This window comes from Mobula birostris, chromosome 19, assembly GCF_030028105.1.
Source record: "Mobula birostris isolate sMobBir1 chromosome 19, sMobBir1.hap1, whole genome shotgun sequence".
NCBI lineage: Eukaryota > Metazoa > Chordata > Chondrichthyes > Myliobatiformes > Myliobatidae > Mobula > Mobula birostris.
In genome coordinates this window covers 62,275,453-62,301,130 of record NC_092388.1, presented here as the reverse complement: position 1 = coordinate 62,301,130, position 25,678 = coordinate 62,275,453, and the positions used below count along the sequence as shown (strand labels likewise).

The 25,678-nt window shown below is 42.4% G+C and overlaps 1 protein-coding gene across 2 annotated transcripts in view; it reads left to right on the top strand.

The window, feature by feature from the left end:
- The window catches only part of LOC140212651 (tRNA selenocysteine 1-associated protein 1-like), a 49,373-nt gene that overhangs the window by 9,173 nt on the left and 14,522 nt on the right, over positions 1–25,678 (top strand). Inside the window, exons 5-6 of one of the 2 annotated variants that reach the window (XM_072283731.1) lie at positions 21,088–21,219; positions 21,584–21,703. In XM_072283731.1, coding sequence (XP_072139832.1) covers positions 21,088–21,219; positions 21,584–21,703 — 252 coding nt within the window. The remainder of the gene's footprint in view (positions 1–21,087; positions 21,220–21,583; positions 21,704–25,678) is intronic. The other variant, XM_072283730.1, reaches the window with a different exon arrangement.

Sequence of the window (25,678 nt, the reverse complement as noted above, 5' to 3'; positions counted from 1 at the left end):
GGTAGCAATCCTGAGATTGCTATCCTGGAGGTCCTGTCCTTTAACTTGGCGCCTAACTCCCTAAGCTCACCTTTCAGGACCTCCTCACTCTTCCTACCCACGTCATTGGTCCCTACATGGACCACGACATCCGGCTGCTCACCCTCCCTCTTGAGAATACTGAGAACTCGATCCGAGATATCACGGACTCTGGCACCAGGGAGGCAACAGACCATCCGGGATTCTCGATCTCTTCCACAGGACCCCTTATCTGTCCCCCTAACTATCGAATCCTCTATCACTACTGCTCTCCTCTTTTCTCTCCTTCCCTTCTGAGCTGAGGGTCCCATCTCGGTGCCAGAGACGCAACCACTGCAACTTGTCCCTGGTAGGTTGTCCCCACCAACAGTATCTAAAACGGTATACTTATTATTTATGGGAACGGCCACAGGGATGCTCTGCTCATTCTGTCTGTTCCCCTTCCCTCTCCTGACAGTCACCCAGCTACCTTTCTCCAGACTCCTAGGGGTGACTATCTCCCTGTAACTCCTGTTTATTTCTGCCTCTGCCTCACAAATGATTCGCAGTTCATCCAGCTCCAACTCCAGTTCCCTAACACGGTTTGTCAGGAGCTGCAGCTGGATGCACCTTTCACAGGTGTAGTCATCAGGGACAATTGTGCTCGCCCTGACTTCCCACATACTGCAAATCGAGCACTCAACTGCCCTAACTGCTGCCTCCATTACCTACTGTTAAGTTAATTAGAGTAATTAAAGGAGTTGGGAATTGGGATAATGTTTTTGCAGGGAAATGTACTATGGACATGTGGTCGATGTCCCAGTGAGGAAGATAAAGAATGGTAGGGTGAAGGAACCATGGGTGACAAGTGAGGTGGAAAATCTAGTCAGGAGGAAGAAGGCAGCATACATGAGGTTTAGGAAGCAAGGATCAGATGGGTCTATTGAGGAATATAGGGAAGTAAGAAAGGAGGTTAAGAAAGGACTGAGAAGAGCAAGTAGGGGGCATGAGAAGGCCTTGGCGAGTAGGGTAAAGGAAAACCCCAAGGCATTCTTCAATTATGTGAAGGAAAAAAAGGATGACAGGAGTGGAGGTAGGACCGATTAGAGATAAAGGTGGGAAGTGAGTGAGGTCCTCAATGAATACTTCTCTTCGGTATTCACCAATGAGAGGGAACTTGATGATGGTGAGGACAATATGAGTGAGGTTGATGTTCTGGAGCATGCTGATATTAAGGGAGAGAAGGTGTTGGAGTTGTTAAAATACATTAGGACAGATAAGTCCCCGGGGCCTGACAGAATATTCCCCAGGCTGCTCCACGAGACGAGAGAAGAGATTGCTGAGCCTCTGGGGATCTTTATGTCCTCGTTGTCCACGGGAATGGTACCAGAGGATTGGAGGGAGGCGAATGTTGTTCCCTTGTTCAAAAAAGGTAGTAGGGATAGTCCGGGTAATTATAGACTAGTGAGCCTTACGTCTGTGGTGGGAAAGCTGTTGGAAAAGATTCTTAGAGATAGGATCTATAGGCATTTAGAGAATCATGGTCTGATCAGGGACAGTCAGCATGGATTTGTGAAGGGCAGATCGTGTCTAACAAGCCTGATAGAGTTCTTTGAGGAGGTGACCGGGCATATAGATGAGGGTAATGCAGTGGATGTGATCTGTATGGATTTTAGTAAGGCATTTGACAAGGTTCCACACGGTAGGCTTATTCAGAAAGTTAGAAGGCATGGGATCCAGGGAAGTTTGGCCAGGTGGATTCAGAATTGGCTTGCCTGCAGAAGGCAGAGGGTGGTGGTGGAGGGAGTACATTCAGATTGGAGGATTATGACTAGTGGTGTCCCACAAGGATCTGTTCTGGGACCTGTACTTTTCGTGATTTTTATTAACGACCTGGATGTGGGGGTAGAAGGGTGGGTTGGAAAGTTTGCAGACGACACAAAGGTTGGTGGTGTTGTAGATAGTGTAGAGGATTGTCAAAGATTGCAGAGAGACATTGATAGGATGCAGAAGTGGGCTGAGAAGTGGCAGATGGAGTTCAACCCGGAGAAGTGTGAGGTGGTACACTTTGGAAGGACAAACTCCAAGGCAGAGTACAAAGTAAATGGCAGGATACTTGATAGTGTGAAAGAGCAGAGGGATCTCGGGGTACATGTCCACAGATCCCTGAAAGTTGCCTCACAGGTAGATAGGATAGTTAAGAAAGCCTATGGGGTGTTAGCTTTCATAAGTCGAGGGATAGACTTTAAGAGTCGCGATGTAATGATGCAGCTCTGTAAAACTCTGGTTAGGCCACACTAGGAGTACTGTGTTCAGTTCTGCTCACCTCACTATAGGAAGGATGTGGAAGCATTGGAAAGGGTACAGAGGAGACTTATCAGGATGCTGCCTGGTTTAGAAAGTATGCATTATGATCAGAGATTAAGGGAGCTAGGGCTTTACTGTTTGGAGAGAAGGAGGATGAGAGGAGACATGATAGAGGTGTACAAGATAATAAGAGGAATAGATAGAGTGGATAGCCAGCGCCTCTTCCCCAGGGCACCACTGCTCAATACAAGAGGACATGGCTTTAAGGTAAGGGCTGGGAAGTTCAAGGGGGATATTAGAGGAAGGTTTTTTACTCAGAGAGTGGTTGGTGCGTGGAATGCACTGCCTGAGTCAGTGGTGGAGGCAGATACACTAGTGAAGTTTAAAAGACTACTAGACAGGTATATGGAGGAATCTAAGGTGGGGGCTTATATGGGAGGTAGGGTTTGAGGGTCGGCACAATATTGTGGGCCGAAGGGCCTGTACTGTGCTGTAATATTCTATGTTCTTTGAGTTTACCCGGCCTTACCTCACTGGGAGTGAAGCTCGTCCTCAGCCTCTGCTCACCGAAGCCTCTCGAGCCAAAGCCTTCCTACTCTGTCTCCCACTACTCCGTCGCCTGCTCCGTTAATCAGCTTGCTTTTTTAACCTCTCCCGCTGCCTCACTTTCACACGCTTGCGTAGTCGGCCCCGTTCAAATGCCAAAGAAATGACCCTTCAACTGCTGAAGAATATTCTATTCTACTCCTCTTGAAATGAATGCTAACATTGCATTTGCGTTCCTCACCACAGACTCAACAGGCAAGTTAACTTTTTGGGAATCCTGCACAAGGACTCCCTAGTCAGTTTGTGTCTCAATTTTTTCGTATTTTCTCTCCGTTTCGAAAATAATCAGCCCTCTAATTTCTTCTACCAAAATGCATGAGCATGCACTTCCCAACACTGTATTCCATCTGCCTCTTTGCCCATTCTCCTAAGACCTTCTGTAGACTCTCTACTTCCTCAAAACTACCTGCTCTCTATCTATCTTCATATCATTCATATTGCAACAAAGTCATCAATTCTATTATTGAAATCATTAAAATATGACTTAAAAGAATCGGTCCCAAAAACAGACCCCTGTGGAATACCAGTAGTCACCGGCAGCCAGTCGAAATAGGTTCTCTTTATTCCCATTCTTTGCCTCCTGCTAATCAGCCACTACTTTATCCATGCTAGAATCTTTCCTGTAATAGCATGGGCTCTCAGTTTGTTAAGCAGTCTCATGTGTGGAACCTTGTCAAAGTCTTTCTGAAAATCAAAGTACACAACATCAGCCAATTTTCCTTTGTCTATCCTGTTTCGTACTTCTTCAAAGAATTTCTACAGAGTTGTCAGGCAAGAGTTCTCCTTGCTGACTACTACTGCCTCTTTTGTCATGTGCCTCCAAGTACCTCATCCTTAATAATCGACTCCAACATCTTCGCACTGAGGTCAGACTAATTGGCCTATAGTTTCCTTTCTTCTGCCTCTCTCTCTTGAAGTGTGGAATGACATTTGCAATTTTCCCGTCTTTTGCAACCATTCCAGAATATAGTGATTCTTGAAAAATCATTTTATTAATGCTTCCACAATCTCTTCAGCTACCTCTTTCAGAACCATCTGGTCCAGGTGACTTATCTACCTTCAGAACTTCCAGTTTCCAAAGAACCTTCTCTCTAGTTATGGTAACATCACACGCTTCATGCCCCCTGACACCTGGAACTTCCACCATGTTGCTAGTGTCTTCCACAGGGAAGACTGATGCAAAATACTTGTTCATTCCATCTTCATTTTCGTTGTCCTCCATTGCTACCTCTCCAGCTTTGTTTTCCAGCAGTCCGATATCTGCTGTCGCCTCTCTTTTACACTTTATGGATCTGAAGAGACTTTTGGTATCTTCTTTGATATCATTGGCTAGCTTACTTTTGTATGCCATCTTTACCTTCTTAATGACTTCTGGTTGCCTTTTGTTGGTTTTTAAAAACTTGTCAATCCACTAACTTCCCACTAATTTTTGCTGTTATATGCTCTCTCTTTGGCTTTTATGTTGGCTTTGACTTCTTGTTAGCTATGGTTAGGTCTTTTTGCCTTTGGATTACTTATTCCTCTTTGGGATATATCTATTCTGTGCCTCCCGAATTGCTTCCAGAAATTCCAGCCATTGCTGCTCTGCCATCATCCTTGCCAGTGTTCTTTTCCATCAATTCTGGCCAACTCCTTTCTCATGCCTCTGTAATTCCCTTTACTCCATTGATACATCTGATTTTAATTTCTCCTTCTCAAATTTCAGGGTGAATTCGATCATATTATGATCACTTCCTCCTGAGGGTTCTGTTACCTTAAGCTCTCTAATCAATTCCGGTTCATTGCACAATACCCAACCCAGAGTAGCTAGTAGGCTCAACCATGAGCTGGTCGAATAAGATTGAAAGAGTGCAGATGTGCCCAAACTTAATTACTGATTTGCAATGCATCATCAGTTTGGGAAATTGCTGCTAACCCATTGCTGAAATATTCTTACTGGTTTTATTGCACATGAATTTCAAGGAAACAGTTCCAAGCAAATAGATAATTCCAGTATTGAGAAATTACTGCTGAACCATGGAGACATACTAATTTAATTTTTGCTGCACTTTCATTTGGATCAAACCCATGTAGTTTATTTATTTGTTGAGATAAAATGCGGAGTAGCCTTTCTGGCCCTTCGAACTACACCACCTAGCAACTCCCAATTTAACCCTAGCCTAATCATGGGACATTTTACCAATTAACCTATGAACAGCCTCATCTTTGGACTGTGGGAGGAAACCCATGTGGTCAAGGAGAGAACGTACAAGCTCCTCCCAGGCAGTGGCGGGAACTGAACACGGGTTGCTGGTACCCACAATGCTACTATGCCACCCCAGTGTGTTGGAGAGATTACTTGTTTTCTTGTACTGTTATATCTGTATCATTCAGATACCAGTTTATACTAACCACATGGGAAACCTTGTAACATCAGCGACTTACTTCTCTCAACTCACACAAATGTAATAGAAGTTTTCCCATAGTAAAACTAATGTGCTTCGTATGCACATCCTACCCATAAGACACAGGAGCAGAATTCTGCTTAGGAACAGAACATGGATATTCCCCTTTCAGTAAGAAAAAGTGACTCTAGGGCCCATGCTTCCCTTATTCATTTATTACTGCTTCATCAATTCAACTTGGTGAAACAACCCTGGAAAACATGGACCACTTTCTGTATCTTGGAAGTCACCTCTCCTCCAATGTCGACCTTAATGACGAGATTCAACATCATCTTAAATACGCTGGAATAGCTTTTGGACGTCTCCGAACAAGAGTCTTTCATGATCGTGACATCCAAACAGACACCAAAATGTTAGTGTACAAAGCAGTGGTAATCCCAACACTCCTGTACGCATCAGAAACCTGGACAACATACTGACGACATCTGAAGGCACTTGAAAAGTTCCATCAACGCTGTCTTCGAAACATCTTAAATATCAGCTGGGAAAATGGAAGAACTAATGTCAGTGTGCTAAATGAAGCAAAAACAACAAGCATTGAAGTCTACGTCATCAAGAACCAACTAAGATGGAGCGGTCATGTTGTTCAGATGGAAAACGAACGTCTGCCGAAACAAATCTTCTCCCAGCTTACAGAAGGCAAACGTAAAAGAGGTGGACAACAGAAGAGATTCAAAGACGTCTTAAGAGCCAACATGAAGAAATGTAACATCGACATTAACAATTGGGAAACCAATGCCAAGGACAGGAAATTCTGGCAAGCCATCATCCGAAAAGGAACAGCAACTTTCGAAGCCGACAGGTGTGCAGAATTAGAAGGAAAGAGAAGAAATTGGAAAGAGAGGCAGCAACAACCAAAGCCCGATCTGCCATCTGGCACTACCTGTCCTGAATGTGGAAGAACTTTCAAAGCCAAGATTGGACTCATAAGCCACTTGAGAGCCCATAAGTAGATCAACAGAATGAAGACTATCATCCTCGGCCTCGAGGGATAGCCACGACAATTATTACTTCTTCTAATGGGCAGAGCTCTTCCACCATTGTTTCGGTTGCAAATTCTGGTTAATTTGGGGCACTTCAGGATCAATACATTTTGGCCCAATTAAGCAGCTGCCCCACTTAAAATTCTTCATAGTTCCTAACTCAATAAAGTAATAAAATAATTTCATTTTCACTCCTGGCCACTTCTGGCATCTCCAAGCCTGAATACTTGAAACCTCAGTGAGCAAAACAGTTTTGAATTGCCTTGCTGCTTATTTCTTGTCAACCATCAGTGACAAAAATTGCTGCTTTTTGAAGATAAACAAGCAGCTGATGCTATTTAAAAACTCTTCATTCTAAGCACGGTGTAGTGTCCCAGGGGCTATGCAAGTGCACTTGACTGATGCTGGTTAAAAAATGTTCAGCAACAGTTTCCTGCCCCAGTTAAGTAGCACAGTGTTCCAATTAAGCAAAGGGAATCCAGGCTATTTTCTCAATTAGTTTTGGTTCTTTAAGAGCTGCTCCATATAAGCAGCTAGTCCAATTAATCGGAATCCACTGTACTTCCTGGTGCAGGTCACCAGCTCATCAGGACTTTTGTTTAATCCAATATGTAAGAAAATAAAAACTCGTTCCCTATTATGGAGGCATGCTGGTTCTTCCTCCTCAATATGAAACTTCACCCTGAATGTTGCCCCTCCAGTTATGCTGCCTGGAAGTTATTTAAGAAGTTTTTAAAATGTTTATCAATATTCCTGATGCTACCCTTTCAGCCTTGTTTGAGAACATGCATGTTGAATCAACCTACAAAACAATTTTTCTGCTGAATGTCATTTTCCCCCTAAATGTTTCTAATAACTGTGAATGTTTCAATGTAGTAATTTATAATACTATTTGAAAGGAAAACCTCTAATTTCATGATCTGCATTGAGCCTAAAATTACTTACGGTATCTCTTTACACTCTGATCAAATCAAATTTTCAGTGACAGTGTATTAATGTATTTTTCTCTTTACAACAAATTAAGCAAACTGTAAGCATTTCTCCAGCACTCTCAGACATGATCACACCATCTTTATCATTTGCACCTGGTTTTCATTTTGATCATTCAAACATTTGGGGGAAAATATCATCATTGGCAATAGTTGAATGTTTGATTACATTTTTGCCATTTCATCGTACTTGACACGATAACATGTCATGCAGGTTTCTCCCCTAAAAGAGAAAACAACTTGGTTTGCAGAAATGAAAACTTGACATGCAAATAATTTGCAGATGTGGCAGCTTATCCATTTGACTTTGTATACTTATGCTCAGTTTCAATTCCAGTGGATGTGGACGTTTATGAGTCTTGTATTTTTAAACATTTATTCATTTTCTTAACTTGACTAATGGTAGAGGTCCATGGCATAGAAAAAAGTCTGGAAACCCCTGGTTTGGAGGGATATGGGCCAAATGTAGGCAAATGCCACCACATTGGATAAATAAATTGTCACCACAGACAAATTGGACCAAAAAACCTGATTCAATGCTGTACAACTTTGTGACTCTCGGGCCTTCATGAGTCAGTGCATTGAGTATAGATGTTGGACGTCATGATATGGTTCCACAGGAAGCTGATGAACCCACAGTTGGATTATTGTGCTCAGAAATCAGATGTTATTAAACAAGAAAGAGTGCAGAAAAGATTTACAGGATGTTACCAGAACTCAAGGGTCTGAGTTAGATGGAGAGATTGCACAGACCAGCACTTTATTCCTTAAAGGTTAGGTGGCTCTGAACGATCAGGGGCACAGAGAACGTGAATGCATTTGGTCTTTTTCCCAGCGTTGGGGAATGAAGAACCAGAGGGACAACACTTAATAGGAACTTGAGGGGCTTTTTAGAAAAAACAGAGTTATGTCTATGTGGAATGAGCCACCAGAGGAAGTGACTAGGTCAGTTACCATTGTAGTTTTACACAAATAAAACAAAATGAGATGTTTTATGTTTAACAAAACCTATGGCACGTTTTATTGAACTCCAAAACCTAAACACCAGAGCACGCTAAAAATCCTTACCTAGCAACATTATCACGTCAGGCCAGCCTCTTAAAGCGAATCCCCAGCTCAATGTCGGTCATTGCGAATTATGTACATTTTCACCAATTACGTTACCCTAAGCAGCTCCTGCCCCCCACCCCCAGAATTCACTAAAACCAGCATTGTGAATGTGCCTGGGGTCCAGCTCAGGTCCTGTGTTCCAAAGGTGTGTTGACACGCTCACAGTCATGTTGTGACTCTAAATCTTGGTGGGCCGGGTTAGGGTGATCTACCAAAGTACTTACCAAGGTTACCCTTATTATCTATGTTAAAAGTCCTTTCTCTCTGTTCCAAAACACAGAACGGATAAAGTAAGAGGGCCTAAGGGGATGTTGGTTTGCTTCATGGCAGACAAAAACAAATAAGGCGGAATATGGGTCAACAGGATCCCAAGAGTGCTGTACGCAGTGATGGGAGGTAGGAGTAGGTGAAGAGGAATTGAATTTACTGAGGAGGGTGGAACGCTGTTGAGAGGCCGACCAGATGGCTGTGAAATCACCTGGCACTCGTAATACCTCCCTGTATACCAACTCAGCCGCAGGTGACCATAGGTCCTCTTTTGGAGGGATTCTGAACCCTGGCAGGACCCATGGGAGAGGATCATTGGTCAGGCAAGTCCTCAGAGCTGCCTTTAAGGAGCGGTGAAACTGCTTGCATAGGCCGTTGCGGGTGATACGCTGTGGTGTGATGTTGCTTAACACTGAAGTTCTGGGCCATCACAGGTCCGAAATGAATTGGGGACTGTGGTCAGAGGAAATATCAGATGGGATGCAAACTGAGAAACCCAGGAACTCATGAATGCCTGAGCCATGTCGATGCTGGAGGGATGACCTCTGCCATGTGGTGGGACGGTCTATCATGGTAAGAAGGTGCATGAAACCATGGGAGGGAAGAAGAGGACCAACCAGGTCCACATTAACATGGTAAAACTATCGCTCAGGGACCTCAAAAGGTGCCAATGGCACCTGAACATGACAGTTAAGTTTTGCCCACTGGCACTCTACACAGGCTGCAGTCCAATCACGCACATCCTTTCTGAGTCTATGCCAAACAGACTTTAGTGCTGAAGGGTCTGGGCTCAAAACGTCGACTACTTTTTTTTCCCAATAGATGCTGGCCTTACTTGCTGCATTTCTCCAGCATTTTCTGTGTAGTGCTTGGATTTTCAGCATCTGCAGATTTTCTCTTGTTTGAAACTTTAGTGCAACCAATTTCTATTAGGCATTCCAGCCTGGATGCGAGAGGCCATGTATAGAATCGAAAACAGTTTTTCTCTAGTTTGCAGGCATGGCAGCTGGTTGAGACATCGCACAGGAGAGAAACCTCAGCTTCCCCGAAATTAATGTCAGCCAACCGCAGGCCCATGACTACCATTCTGTAAGCCTGGACCTCTAGGTCGGTAACTTGATTGGCTGCTGTGCTGGCAAGGTCAACTGTTATGTGTCTCAATGGCTGGCCGTGAGAGGCAATCAGCCGCGGCATTATTTTTCCCCTTTGATACATTGTATATACGTTGTCAACTCAGATATGTAGGCCAGATGGTGTTGCTACCATGCAGACCAAGGGTCTGATATTTTGGCCATCACATGCACAAGTGGTTTATGGTCAACGAAGGCTGTGAAATGGCGCTCCTGTAGAAGAAAACGAAAATGACAGCCCCATAGAGACAGAGAAGCTTACGATTAAACGTGCTGTACTTCCGTTTGGGGGGGGGGGGGAAGGTGGGTAGACCTACCAGCTGAAGGCGAATGGCTGCCGCACATCTCTGACCAACTATCCGTGCACATATTCTGAGGCATCAGTAGTAATGGCTATAGGTGCATTGGGGAGCGAGTGTGCCAGTAGGGTTGTGTTTGAAAGAACTCGTTTGGTGCCATCAAATGCCCTGGTCATGTCCGCTGTCCAGTCAAGCATTTGGTTAGGGGCATTGCCTTTGGGCACACTATGCAAGGAGAGCAGCTCGTGGAATGAATGGTGATAGAAATTCACCATGTCTCAAAACTCCTTTAGTTTTTTTAGTAGTGTAAGGTGGTGGGAAATCCATAAATGCTACCTTTGATGGGAGGGGTTTTGCACCTTCTGCGGAGATGCGATGGCTGAGAAAGTCAATGGTTGACAACTCAAACTAGCATTTAGCAGGGCTGATAATCAACCCATGTTGGCCTAAGTGCTTGAAAATTGTGCAGAGATGAGACATATGTTCACATCCCAGTAAACAAAGAAAATCAAAGTCTTAATACAGAGTCCAGCAGCTGTTTGAAAGTTGGATGTATTTTTCAGCCCAACCAGCATGTGCAGAAACTTAGAAAGGCCCAATGGGATTATCACAGCTGTTTTGGGAATATCCTCCAAGCACATAGGCTGCTGATGGTATCCCCTAACTAGATAGACTTTGGAAAAAAATTAACTTCCTGGCTAAGTAAGCTGAAAAGTCTTGAATGTGTGGGACTGGATAACAACCAGGGGTGATGGCCTTGTTAAGGTGTCGGTAATCACCATGTGGGTGGCAACCACAAGCGGACTTGGGGACCACATGGAGGCGTTAAGCCCAAGGGGTATTGGTGTAGAATGCTGAGTCTTTCCATGTTGGCAAACTCATTTGTTTGAAACCATTTCTGGGTGCATTCTCCACCTGTGGACATGGACTGGCATGCCATTTGTGGGAATGTAGTGTTCGACCCCATGTTTTGTGACTGTAATGGAGAACTTGGGCTCGGTGAGGCCTGGAAATTTGCCCAGCAGTGGAGTCAACTCACATGTAATGGTGCATGTGCTTGAGTTGTTGTGGGGAGCTTACTGGGGGAGCAGGGCAACGACCCAAAGTCCTTGACATCCACAAGCCGGCAGTTCGTAAGATCGACTAATAATCCTTGGGCACACAGGAAGTCTGCTCCGAGCAGAGGCCTAGCTACTTTAGCCAGGACGGTCCCATGTGTATTGAAGCGAGCAATTCTGTCATGTCTCTTAGAAACATAGAAAATAGGTGCAGGAGTAGGCCATTCAGCCCTTCGAGCCTGCACTACCTTTCAGTATGATCATGGCTGATCATCCAACTCAGAACCCTGTACCAGCCTTCCCCTCAATACCCCCTGATCCCTTTAGCCACAATGGTCATATCTAACTCCCTCTTAAATATTGCCAATGAACTGGCCTCAATTGTTTCCTGTGGCAGAGAATTCCACAGATTCACCACTCTCTGTGTGAAAAAGTTTTTCCTAATCTCGGTCCTAAAAGCCTTCCCCTTTATCCTCAAACTGTGACCCCTCGTTCTGGACTTCCCCAACATCGGGAACAATCTTCCTGCATCTAGCCTGTCCAATCCCTTTAGGATTTTATATGTTTCAATAAGATCCCCCCTCAATCTTCTAAATTCTAACGAGTATAAGCCTAGTCGATCCAGTCTTTCATCATATGAAAGTCCTGCCATCCCAGGAATCAATCTGATGAACCTTCTTTGTACTCCCTCTATGGCAAGGGTGTCTTTCCTCAGATGAGGGGACCAAAACTGCACACAATAAACCCTCTTGGGTCTGGATCCTGGCTGCCATTGGCGGCCTCCAGTAAGGTTTTGTTACTCTTTGCCTTCTCATCAATTGGCAATGCTGGCAGCACACTCACCTGAGCAACTGTGTCACACAATAAGTGTCGCCCTGAAAGAGTATTCGTAATGTACAGTAGACAACCCTGGCAGCTGGAACCCACTGTGTTCACAGACCTCTGATGTGCCGATGCACTGGGACTGTCAAAACTGCAAGGCGGTCAGCACTTCCTAGCATTCCTACCAAAGTGATCATGATCAAAACACAGGGCTGGTGTTGTCTGTTTCACAGCCGCGGGCATCCTAATGTTCGGGGCCTTGCTGACTGGGCTTATTGAGGTAGAGAAAGGAGGAAGAATGATGTACCGCTGCCCATACTATCAGCCATACTAGCAAGCTCTGTATAGTCATTCATGGGTGCATTAGCGAGAGCTATGCAACGTGGATCAGGCATTTGCTGCATGAAGAGTTCTTCAAAAATAAAACGAGGGTGATTTCCCGGGCAAAACAGCATGTGGTCCATTTGCTCCGAAGGCCTTGCATCGCCAGGACTGGGGAAGGAGAGCAACTATTTGGCATGCTTAGACTCCAATAGTTCAAAAGTCTGTAAAGGTGAGTTTTCAACGATTGGTATTTATAATTTTCAGGTGGGTGTTCAAGCAGACTCACCCCACTCACAGCTGTGGAATTACTGAGTGATGCTACCACATAGTAGAATTTGGTGTCGTCCAGGGAGATTTCTCACACAGCGAACTGGGCCTCAGCTTGTATGAGCCAAATGACAGTATTTTGCTCCCAAAACTCCAGCAGCTGGGCTGGCGGACATATTCAATAACTCTGGAATCGTCCCAGAGCATCAGGGTCACCAATGTAGGTTTTACATAAACAAAATAAAGTGACGCACTTTATGTTTAACAAAACCCATAACACATTTTATTGAACTCCAAAACCTAAATACCAAAGCACGCTAAAAATCCTTACCTAATAACGTCATCACGTCAGACCAGCCTCTTAATGGAAAACCCCAACTCAAAAGTTCATTTATTATCAATGTATACAACTCTGAAATTCTTCTCCTGGTAGTCATGAAACCAAGAAAGAAAAGAACGGCATCAACCCTAAATCCTCCTCTCCCACACAAAAAAAAGAGAAAAATCAGGTGGAAAACACAGAATATAAAGAACTATACGATTGGGGAAAAAAAATATCTGTAGACCAAGCCTATATCCAAAACGCAGAAAACCTGGGTAACATTCTCCAGGCACTGTGGCAGGCTCTCCCCTCTCCAGTAGTAGAGCGATCAAAAGGCAGGCAGCCAGCACTCATCATCCGCATTCACCTCAATGTTTCAGTCTCCTTCGTCCTTTAATCTGCACACGATTGGAGCTTTAATCGGCAAAAATAAAGTCAAACATTGGCTTGTACCCCATCCTGCAGCCTGCTTGCCATGAGGTTCCCACATGCTGCATCCCAGAATCCTCTTGGACACCGCAGATTGCTGGAACACCCAAACGATCTCCAAATATCAAATCACAGTCTCCAACAGTTCCAGAATCAGACCCAAGATGAAAAACAAATGTAAAAGAGGTAAAAGGAGTGAAGTATGGTTCATGATCTATCCAGGAGATGTCAACTGAAGGAGCGTTGTACGCAGGCGCCATCTTGACTGGAAGTTGGCCAAATGCAGTCAAATAGAACTAGGGGCACCTTGAGACAACTTGGTCTGCATGGACTAGTTGGGGCGAAGGGCTTGTTTCTATGCTGCATACCTCGAAAACTCTTATGTTCAAGCTTGATCATTTATAGTTATACTCTCATTGTCAGGGTTAATGTATGAGGAGCGTTTGGTGGCTGCTGGGCCTGTACTTACTGGAATTTAGAAGAATGAGGGAGGATCTCATTGAAACCTATCAAATATTCAAAGGCTTAGATAGGGTGGATGTGGAGAGGATGTTTTCTATAGTGCAGGAGTCTAGGACCAGAGGGCATAGCCTCAGAATAAATGTACCTTTAGAACAGATGAGATTGTGGTGAATCTGTGCAATTCATTGCCATAGGTGACTGTGGAAGCCACATCATTGGGTATATTTAAAGCAGAGGTTGATAGGTTCTTGTTTAGTAAGGGTGTCGAAGGTAAGAAGTCAAAAAAATAAGGTTGAGAGGGATAATAAATCAGCCATGAAGGAATAGCAGAGCAGACTTGATGATCCAAATTCTTTTCTATGTCTTTGGGTTTTATAGTCATACAACATGGAAACAGGCCCTCGGAGCACTATGTCTTTGCCAACCATCAAGCACCTATCTTCCCTAATCTAAATACCTATATGTTGTGTGTACACTACATTCAAGTTAATGGCCAAATAACCCACCAACCTGCATGTTTTTGGAATATGCGAGGAAACTAGAGCACGCAGAGGAAACACGCAGTCACAAGGAGAATGTGTGCTAGGTGGAGTTTTCACAATGTAATAATCAAACCCACTAACTGTTGTGCCTTTAATACTGTTCACAAATCTACTTGATATTAATTGAATTTTAACCACTTACAAGGTGTGTGGCATGAGCGGTGTCTTGCATCTGAACATCAGAATAGTAACACCATACGATACTTTTAATATGTGCACAAAATTAGTTTTTATTCATTTTTCATTCATCTATATTTTGTTCTCCCCAACCCCAAAATTCTATTATGCTGAAGCACTGGTTGGGAAACAGTGGATGAGCATCGATGCAGAATAATCCAGTTACTTTGTAAATTATAAACTAGTAATCGGTCACAATGACTAGTATTAACTAGTGACTGGCTGAATAAGATGGCCTGCCATCAACTGCATCGAGATGTTGCAGAGATATTTTAAATGGTTCTTTCTTTTCATCCAACTACTATGACTCAAGGACTTTTTCATTTCACTTTCATTTTAACTGCACATGTACAGCTTCATTTGCACTTATATGGTTGAATGATAATTAAACTTCAAATTGTTTGATGACTTCCTCTTTCCACTTTGTCAAGCATGGTTATGGCTTCAATTCCATTATTTACTGTACCAACATCACACTTCCAAGCTGTCAGTGACTGCTTAAATTATAGCCTACAAGGGAACAACTGGCTTTATTTGTTCCTGGATTAAACATGTTACTTCTTGATTGCAATGAGATCTTTTGAAGACTTCTTCTGCACTACATTTCAAACATGTCTACCTTTTCTGCTTTTTGCAGTCCTTCATGACAATACAATATCACGGAAAATCAGTCTTCATGCTGCTCTCATTTTTGTTGTCATGGTAACATCTTTATTTCGCATGTTCTTGATTAACCTGTTGTTGCTTTTCTTCCATACATTAGCTATTTTATCTCCCAGTTCTGTTCCTTCTGTTCTTCTGCCCTTCTGGAAGATGAAGCTTTTCAGTTTTGACTTCTTGATGTTCAATGACAGACAGGGTTGCAGACCATGTTCTTTGAATTTGAGCAATTTTACTCATTTCCAAATCCTGCAGAATATGTGGGAAAAAGACATTCAGAGCATCTTCAAAGGAAAATATGTACTGCATATATAAATGGATAACAAAATTGTTTGGTTTAATGTTAGAAAAGTAATGAACATTAAAACCAGGAGTGGCCATCAGCTATCCCCAAATCACTTGAATCTGTCACTTCTGTATCAAATAACCTCATTGACTGAGGGTTCACAGCCCTCCTAGTTGGAGAATTCTGAAATATCCACCATCTTCTGAATGAAGTAATATCCCTGATCTCAGTCCTAAATGGCCTACCCCTGATAGAGACTTTAACACCTGGTTCCAGTCACTTCAGCAAGACCAAGGGGAAAGATCTCTGCATTTATAATATTGAGCTCTATATGAACTGTGAATTTCCATGTGAATTTCCATGAGATCACCTTTCATTCTTCTAACTTTATTTTTGCTGCCTGTTATGCCACTGGCATTTAGGGTAGCAATGAAGGTCCTCCATCTCTGGTGGTGATTAGGGCTTCCCTCATCACATCAGTAAGTTCCTCTTAAGAATCAGGAATGCCCTCACACTCAGATACAGAAGGATTCTTCATTGCTGATTCTGTAATGATTTTGTTTTGCAGTCATGGTTGTTTGCCCCAGGTTGAACCTCTGAACTTGGAGGACAGGTGGACCACTCTTAGTCTGGCCTCCCTTTTGCATCTGTTTGGAATGGTTGACCTTACCAAGAGACAAGTCATAAAGCCTCGACTCCAGCCAACATAGCTCTCCAGGTCATTGAGGCACATTAGCCTCAAAACTACAACAAGGTGGTTGTCCTCTCAAATTCATCTGAATGCTAGTGGATATTGTCCTAGTCTACTCATAGTCATAGCCATACTTTATTGATCCCAAGGGAAATTTGGTTTCGTTACAGTTGCACCAAGAACAGTATAAATATAGCAATATAAAACCATAAATAATTAAATATGTAAATTATGCCAGGAAATAAGTCCAGGACCAGCCTATTGGCTCAGGGTGTCTGACCCTCCAAGGGAGGAGTTGTAAAGTTTGATGGCCACGGGCAGGAATGACTTCCAATGACGCTCAGTGTTGCATCTCGATGGAATGAGTCTCTGGCTGAATGTACTCCTGTACCCAACCAGTACATTATGTAGAGGATGGGAGACATTGTCTCCCATATCACCGTCCTTGTGTGGCAAACCTACCATCCCAGGAAACATTGTGAATCTTACATGTATTCCATCTTTGGCAGTTACACAGTGGTGCTTGAGATTTTGTGAATTCTGTAGAATGTTCTCTATTTCTGCATAAATATGATCTAAAATGTGATCAGATGTTCATGCAAGTCCTAAATCAAGATAAAGAGAACCCAATTAATTAAATAACACAATAACATTGCTTATTTATGAGAAAAATGATCCAATATTACGTTTATTCGTTGGAAAAAGTATGTGAACCTTAGCTTCCAGTAATTGGTGTGACCCCACCCCCGTACAGCAATAACTTCAACCAAATGTTTCCGTTAACTGTTGATCAGTCCTGCAAATTGGCTTGGAGGAATTTTAGGCCATTCCTCCTTACAAAACTGCTTCAACTCTGGGATGTTGGTGTTCCTTGCATGAACTGCATGCTTCAGGTCCTTGCACAACATTCCTAAAGGATTAAGGTCAGGACTTTGTCTTGGCCATTCCAAAACACAAATTTTCTTAACCATTCTTTTGTTGATTTACTCTTGTCTTTTCGGATCATTGTTTTGTTATATTAACCAACTGCTTTAAACTTCAGGTGACTGTCTGCTCCCATGACATTCCTCTGTTAAATGTCTTGATTCAATTTTTCATTCACTTTTTCCTTAACGATTGCAAGTTGTCCAAGCCCTGAGGCAGCCAAGCAGCCTCATGCTCTTCCACCATGCTTCACTGTTTGGATGAGGTTTTGGTGTTGGTGTGCAGTGCCCTTTTTCCTCCAAACATAGCAATGTGTATTTTTGCCAGGAAGTTCAACTTCTATCTCATCTGTCCACAGAATATTGTCCCAGAAACATTGTAGGACATCCAGGTGGTCTTTTGCAAATTTGTGACATGCAGCAGTGAAGAGCAGTGGTTTCCTCCGTGGTGTCCTCCCATGAACACCATTCTTGTTCAGTGTTTTTCTTACAGCGAATACATGAACAGGGACTTTAGCAAGTTCTAGAGATTTCTGCAGGTCTTTTGTTGTTACCCTTGAGTTCCTTTTCACCTCCTTCACAATTGCATGTTGTGCTCTTGGTGTGACCTTTGCAGGATGCCCACTCCTAGGGAGGGTAGCAACAGTACTGAGTTTCCTCCATTTGTAAACAATTTCTCTTACTGTGCACTGATGAACATTCAGGTGTTTAGAAATGCTTTTGTAGCCTTTTCCAGCTTCATATATCTCTACAGTTCTTCTTCTAAGGTCCTCTGAAAGTTGTTTTGATAAAGGCATGGTGCACATAAGCGTATCTTTCTTGAGAAGAGCAGGCTCTGTCAGTAATCTGATTTTGTGTCTTTTTCAAAGGGCAGGGCACCTCTACAACCCACACCTCCAATCTCATCTCATTGATTGGAACACCCGACTCCAACAGCTTTTGCAGAAGGCATTACCCCAGAGGTTCACATACTTTTCAACAAATATATGTAATATTGGATCATTTTTCTGAATAAATAAATGAAGTATAATATTTTTGTGTTATTTATTTGGGTTCTCTTTGTCTAGTTTTAGGACGCATGAAGATATGATCTCATTTTAGATCATATTTATGCAGAAATAGAGAGAATTCTTCAGGGCTCACAAACTTTCTAGCACCACTGTACCTCTTTTAATAGAAGAGATCAATTCTACACAATGCTTCATGCAATTTTGCTGGAATCTCATAATTGCAGCAAGATATTTTCACTGTGTTACTTGAATCTTCCAATAATGACTTGTCCTGATCACTTGTACACCTTTTTAGATCTCAGTGATCAGCATCTGGGTCCCTTTGAATATTTAGAAAATACAGTTTGTCTTATGTACTGAAGTAGATGATCTCACGTTTTATTCCATCTGCCATGTCCCTCTGAACTTCTGTACATCCACCTGTCTACTTACAATTTTACTTAGTTTTGTGTCGTCAGCAAACCTAGAAATATACCATTAAAGCCATTAAAATACCTACAATTCTACCTGCTCTAACCTTGTTGACCAGCCTCCGATGTTAAAACTTTAAAATAAAGCCTGAAAATCTAAATACATCACAACCAGTGATTCAAAAAGATAAGCAGCTGGAAGAACTCAGTGATTCAAGCAGCATCTGGAGAGGCAAAGGGATGATGACATTTGGATAAGACCCTGCACCAGGTTTGAGGGTAGAGAAGGAGGCTGGCAGTGTATAGAAGTGAGAGGGAGTTCTGGGACCGAGGCTGGTAAATGATAGGTGGAACCAGATAAGATAGGGGCAGGGCAAGAAGAGAATGCTGAGACAGGGGGTGATAGATAGAAACACAAGAATAAAAAAAGAAAATAAGCCAGGTGGAGCCGAGTTGGTTGGGGGTGGGGGAGGAAAGAGGAGGGGTAAGGGTAAACCAGAGATTGTTAAGTGATAGACCCATCAAGTCCATGCAAACAAGAGTACCTTTCTACGCTAATCCCAAAACTAGCAAACCATTCAAAAATGCTGTGCCTTGACAACTTAAGTGTTCATATTGGTACTTCTTAACTGTTATTTGTCTCTGCCTCTGCCACCCACTCGGCTAGTGTGTCCCATATCCCAAATACTTGCAACTGGGAAAAGTGCCTCTTCAGATCCCCTCTAAATCTTAAAATCCATATCTTGAATCTATGCACACAAGATTTAGTTTCCCTCAGCTGTGAGGAAAATGTTTGCTGCAATGTACAGCATATTCCTCATAATATCAATTTCTGTCAGGTTCCCTTCAGCTGCCTGTGCTCCATGGAAACTAAAGACAGCCTGGAGACATAGGTTCAAATTCAATGAATTTGAAATAAACATTAATATCAATAAAATTACTTGAAATTATCGGATTGCTACTTTAGCAAGAACATTTAATTCTCTAAAGTCGATTAGGATAAGGAATTTGATGTCCTCATCTATGCTGAGCTATACATCTCGTTTCAAGCCCGTGCCTTTTACTAACCATTTAATAAAAAAATCCAGAATATTGCAGAATAATCATAACAAACCTCTCAGCATTTTTACTGACCATAATTAACAGCAACTTCATGATATCTGCATGTGCAAATACAAAAATCTTAATGCAATTAGTAGCTCACAGCTAGAAGTAGTCTGTGCTCTAATAATGGAGTTCAGTTAATTGATCATACTTAATTGTTGACTATTTGCCTGAAAATCCTGTGCCAGACTGAAGGCCAATCATCTTTGGCCTATCAATTTTACCCTAGTAAAATTAAAGTCGGGGGACACCAGGCAAGATCTTCTACTGGTTGGTGTCAACTTAGAATAAAGAAAATTTGATGTGATTATTGGACACCAGTTATGCTAGCCCACAGACATAGCTGCAAATGTTCCCCAGGGTAGTGTCCTTTGGCACTATAATCATAAGCTGCTTCATCAATCATTGTACAATTATTTCCATTCTCAGCAACTTATTGTTATAGATTTCGCTAACACATGAGAATGCCTGGAAGCCTTCGAGTGACTGATACATTATGAAGCAGTATGTGCCAACTGTACATACCAAGCTCAGTCTGAAAAGTGGAAAGTATCATTTATATCAATAGAAATCCAGGCAATGACCATTTCTAACAATGAGGTCCTTAACACTTAACATGTTTTTCTTTCACAAAACCTTCAAAAGCAGTATTCTAAGGCTCACTTCTGACCAAATACTTAACAGGATTAGAACTATAAATACTGCAGGCACAGGAACAGATCAGATGCTGACTATTTTGTGATGTGTGACTATTTCCACAACACCCTTCTAACGTTAGTAAAGCACGGCGGGGGGGGGGGGTGAATAGAGAATAATAACTGGACGAGTACAATTCAATGTTATCTTGTGTAAAGCAGTCTACTTGACAGGTACCCTATCCACTTCCAACTCGGATGGATTATAGTTATAGCACATTACTGTATATGATACACAGTAACAATGTGCCAAGGCTGCTCCTACAGCATTGTTAACTATGCCTGCCACGCCCCCACCACTACCACCCCAACCTATAGCACTGAGAAGGATGAGTGTAACAGATGCACGAGACCACCACAATGCTAGCTTTTAAAATGTATTGTTCTTCAGCTTTGACGGTCAAAATCCTGGAACTGCCCATTTAATCGTATTGTGGGAATACCTTGACCAGACAAACAATACAATCCTGAGAGACAATTCACTACTTTTTCAAGAGCAATTCAGGTTCAGTAATAAATGCTGAATCTTACTAATGGTGGCCACATTTCACAAATGATGAAAAACAATACACATACTGTACAAGCTACAAACATACTCTGCACCGTAATACAAACTACAGATTTAGTGTTAACTTTTCAGGACTTTTAGGAGTTTTAGCTTTCGAAGAAGCATACTATTTTGACAAGCTGGATATTAGTATACAAAGTTTTGTGGGGGTTTTGTAGTCCTTAATTTCAGCTGCTGTTTTACTACTGCATATCTTACCCAACAGCCAAGAATATTCCATATTTGTGGGCGACCTCTCTCCAGAAGTTGATGATTTTCATCTGTATGATTACTTTGTTAAGAAATATCCATCTTGTAGAGGTGGGAAAGTGGTTACAGACACATCTGGAAACTCAAGGTAGTGTAACTACTGTGTGATAGTGTTTTAAAGCATGTATGTACTTGCAGTAAATTATTATTAGTGAAATGTCTTTAATAAGGACTGAAAATCTATATTAACAATGATTATTAAATGATCATTTTATCATTTTCTATAAAGCAGCCCACAATGGCTATTGAAAATCAAACCACACATTGAATAAGAACATTCTTTCTGTCCCAGCTAGGATTAACAAGGACACCAAATACTTGGACTGATGGTACCTCAGATGTAAAGTAATGACTCTAATATTATGTGGTTCAAACTATTTAAACCTGTTGATTCAAGCCAGTTCACACATTTGTAAACTATAATATAAACTGTTTTATTTTTATTTTGCCAGAGGTTTTGGATTTGTCAGGTTTTCTGATGAAGCAGAACAGAAAAAGGCTTTAGAAGAATGTCAAAACAGCAAAGGTTTAGGAGGAAAACCCATCCGAATAAGTATAGCAGTGCCAAAAAGGTGAGTATCAATAACCAGCAAGGGAATAAAAGAACAAAACTACCTTAACAGGTTTGAAGAGGAAACTAAGCAAATTCTGGTTAATAAGTGCACTCAATTTATTAGCAATGCCATTGCATCACTGGTGATCAAGGTAATCTTGAACTCCAAGCTTGAATTGACTGAAAGATTGGTTGAAACTATCTCCCAATCCAATCAGAAACTTCATTTATGTCATCCTTGAAACTGACTATAGTTCAGAGAAGCTAGAAGAATGTGGAATGTGGTGATAGTTGAATTACAATTTACAGTTTCCTGCTGCTAAAGGTAATTTTATAAACCAGTCAACAACACGCCCTTTAGTTGCAAGCATATCTGAAACAGTGTTAATGCAGGGTTGATACAACATCGCTCTATGAATGACTAACATCATGAGATACTGAATGACAAGATTGGATCTCTGAGTATTTATTCATAGATTTCTACGTAACAGTTCATCAATTGGTAGCACACTTGACTCTAGGTTCAATCCTATAAAGCAACAATTCTGACTTACCTCATCATTGTGAAATTTATGTACACTATGGTGCTGATCAAACCAATAACTGCCCCATATGGAGAATGCATAAGACAGCTTGATAGAGAGGATGCTAATACCACTCAGCTTGGTGGATATAAAGATGAGTTGATTGAGCACTTCGATGGTTCTCTGAAGCTTGGATGGCTTTAGACCAAGTCTGTAAGATATAGGAGCATAATTAGGCCATTTGGCAAATGGAGACTGACTGGCCATTCAATCATGCAAACACGAGGAAATCTGCAAATGCTGGAATTTCAAGCAACGCACACAAAAGTTGCTGATGAACGCAGCAGGCCAGGCAGCAGCTCTAGGAAGAGGTACAGTCAACGTTTCGGGGTCTTAGCCCGAAATGTCGACTGTGCCTCTTCCTAGAGATGCTGCCTGGCCTGCTGCGTTCACCAGCAACTTTTGTGTGTGTTGCTTGGCCATTCAATCATATTTGATTTATTTTTCTGTCTCACACCCAATATCCTGCCTTCTCCCTATAACTTTTGACACTCTTACTAATCAAGAAGCTATTAGCCTCTGCTTTAAATACACCCAACGACTCGTCCTTCACAGCCATCTGTGGCAATCACTCTCCACCCTGAGGCTAAAGAAATTACTCATCTCTGTTCTAAGGGGATGTTCTTTCATTCTGAGGTTGTGCTTTCTGGTTTTAGACTCTCCCACTGCTGGAAAATATTTTCCACTTCCACTCCATATGGGCCTTTCAATAGTCTGTGAATTTCAATGAAATTCCCTCTTATCCTTCTAAACTCCAGCAAATTCAGAGCCATCAAACACTACTCATATGTGAACACTTTTGTCTCCAGAATCATTCTTGCAAACCTCCTCTGGACCCTCCCCGACACCAGCACATCTTAACATTGCATTTGCCTTCCTTACCTGCAAGTTTACCTTTAGGGAAGCCTGCACAAAGGCTCCCAAGTCCCTTTGCACCTCTGATTTCTAAATTCCTTCTCCATTTGGAAAATAGTTGATGCCTTTATTCCTTCTACAAAAGTGCATGACCATACACTCCCTGCAACTGCCATTTCTTTGCCCATTCTCTGAAACTGACCAAGTCCTTCTGCAAACTCCCTTCTTCCTCAACACTACTTGCCCCTCCATCCATCTTTGAATCATCTACAGATTTGGCCACAAAGCTATCAATTGTCATCTCAGATCATTAACATGAAAAGTAGTAGACACAATTCTAACTTCTGGGGAACACAAGTCACTGACTGTGGTTTAACATCCTTATGTTCAGCATCTTGGCAAAGGTCTGATAAACAACATCCACTGACTCCCCTTTATCTAGACTGTTTGTTACTTCCTCAAAGAATTTGAGCAGATCTGTCATCCAAGATCTCCCCTTAAGGAAGCCATACTGACCTTGGACTGTTTTCTCATTGGCTTCCAAGTACCCTGAAACCTCATCCTTTTAAAATGAAAAGGTCTCTTTTCTTAAAGAATACAGTGACATTTGTGATTTTTCCAGTCCTATGGAACCTTACAAAATCTAGTAATCCTTTAAAGACCATCACTAATGCCTCCACAGTCTCTTCAATTACCCTTTCAGAACCCTGGGTGTAGTCCATCCAATCCAGGTGATTTATCCACCCTCATACCCTTCAACTTCCCAAGCACCTTCTCCTACACTGACTTCTGCACCTTGGTTATCTCAATTTCTGGCACGTTAGTGGTGTCTTCAACAGTGTACGCTGACACAAAATCATTTTTCAGTTCACCTGCCATCCTTTTGTTCCCATTACTACTTCTGTGGTGTCATTTTCCAGTGGCCTGTGTATGACTCCCATCAGGATCTTGCCTTTCATTTATGTTTTATATATCTGAAAAGTCTTTTAAGTATCCTCTTTTATATTATTGGTTAGCTTACCTTCATATTTCATAGAAACATGAAAAACCTACGGCACAATACAGGCCATTCGGCCCACAAAGCTGTGCCAAACATGGGGTTACCCATAGCCCTCTATTTTTCTGAGCTCCATATGCATGTCCAAGAGTCTCTTAAAAGACCCTCTCATATCCACCTCCACCATTGTCGCCGGCAGCCCATTCCATGCACTCACCATTCTCTGCGTAAAAAACTTACCCCTGATTTCTCATCTGTACCTACTTCCAGGCACCTTAAAACTGTGCCCTCTCGTGCTAGCCATTTCAGCCCTGGGAAAAAGCTTTTGACTACCCACACAATCAATGCCTCTCATCATCTTATACTGTACACCTATCATGTCACCCCTCATCCACCATCACTCCAGGGAAAAGAGGCGGAGTTCACTCAACCTATTCTCATAAGGCATGCTCCCCAATCCAGGCAACATCCTTGTAAATCTCCTCTGCATCCTTTCTATGGTTTCCATATCGTTCCTATAGTGAAGCAACCAGAACTGAGTACAGTACTCCAAGTGGGGTCTGACCAGGGTCCTATATAGCTGCAACATTACCTCTTGGCTCCTAAACTCAATCCCACGGTTAATGAAGGCCAATGCACCATATGCTTTCTTAACCACAGAGTCAACCTGCGCAGCAGCCTTGAGTGTCCTATAGACTCAGACCCCAAGAATCTTACCGTTAATACTCATCATATTTGACCTACCAAAATGAACCACCTCACACTTATCTGCGTTGAACTCCATCTGCCACTTCTCAGCCCAGTTTTGCATCATATGGATGTCCCGCTGTAACCTCTGACAGCCCTCCACACTATCCACAACAACTCCAACTTTTGTGTCATCAGCAAACTCACTAACTCATCCGTCCACTTCTTCATCCAGGTCATTTATAAAAATCACAAAAAGTAGGGGTCCCAGAACAGATCCCTGAGGCACACCACAGGTGACCGACCTCCATGCAGAATATGACATGTCTATTACCACTCTTTGCCTTCTGGATCCACAAAGCAATTTCCCCTTGGATCCCATGCCTCCTTACTTTCTCAATAAGCCTTGCATGGGGTACCTTATCAAATGCCTTGCTGAAATCCATATACACTACATCTACTGCTCTGCCATCATTGTGTTTAGTCACATCCTTAAGAAATTCAATCAGGCTCGTAAGGCATAACCTGCCTTTCACAAAGCTATGCTGACTATTCCTAATCATATTATGCCTCTCCAAGTGTTCATAAATCCTGCCTCTCAGGATCTTCTCCATCAACTTACCAACCACTGAAGTAAGACTCACTGGTCTATAATTTCCTGGGCTATCTATACTCCCTTTCTTGAATAAGGGAACAACATCCGCAATCCTTCAATCCTCTGGAATCTCTCCTGTCCCAATTGATGATGCAAAGATCATCGCCAGAGGCTCAGCAATCTCCTCTCTCGCCTCCCACAGTAGCCTGGGGCACATTCCATCCGGTCCCAGTGACTTATCCAATTTAATGTTTTCCAAAAGCTCCTGCACATCCT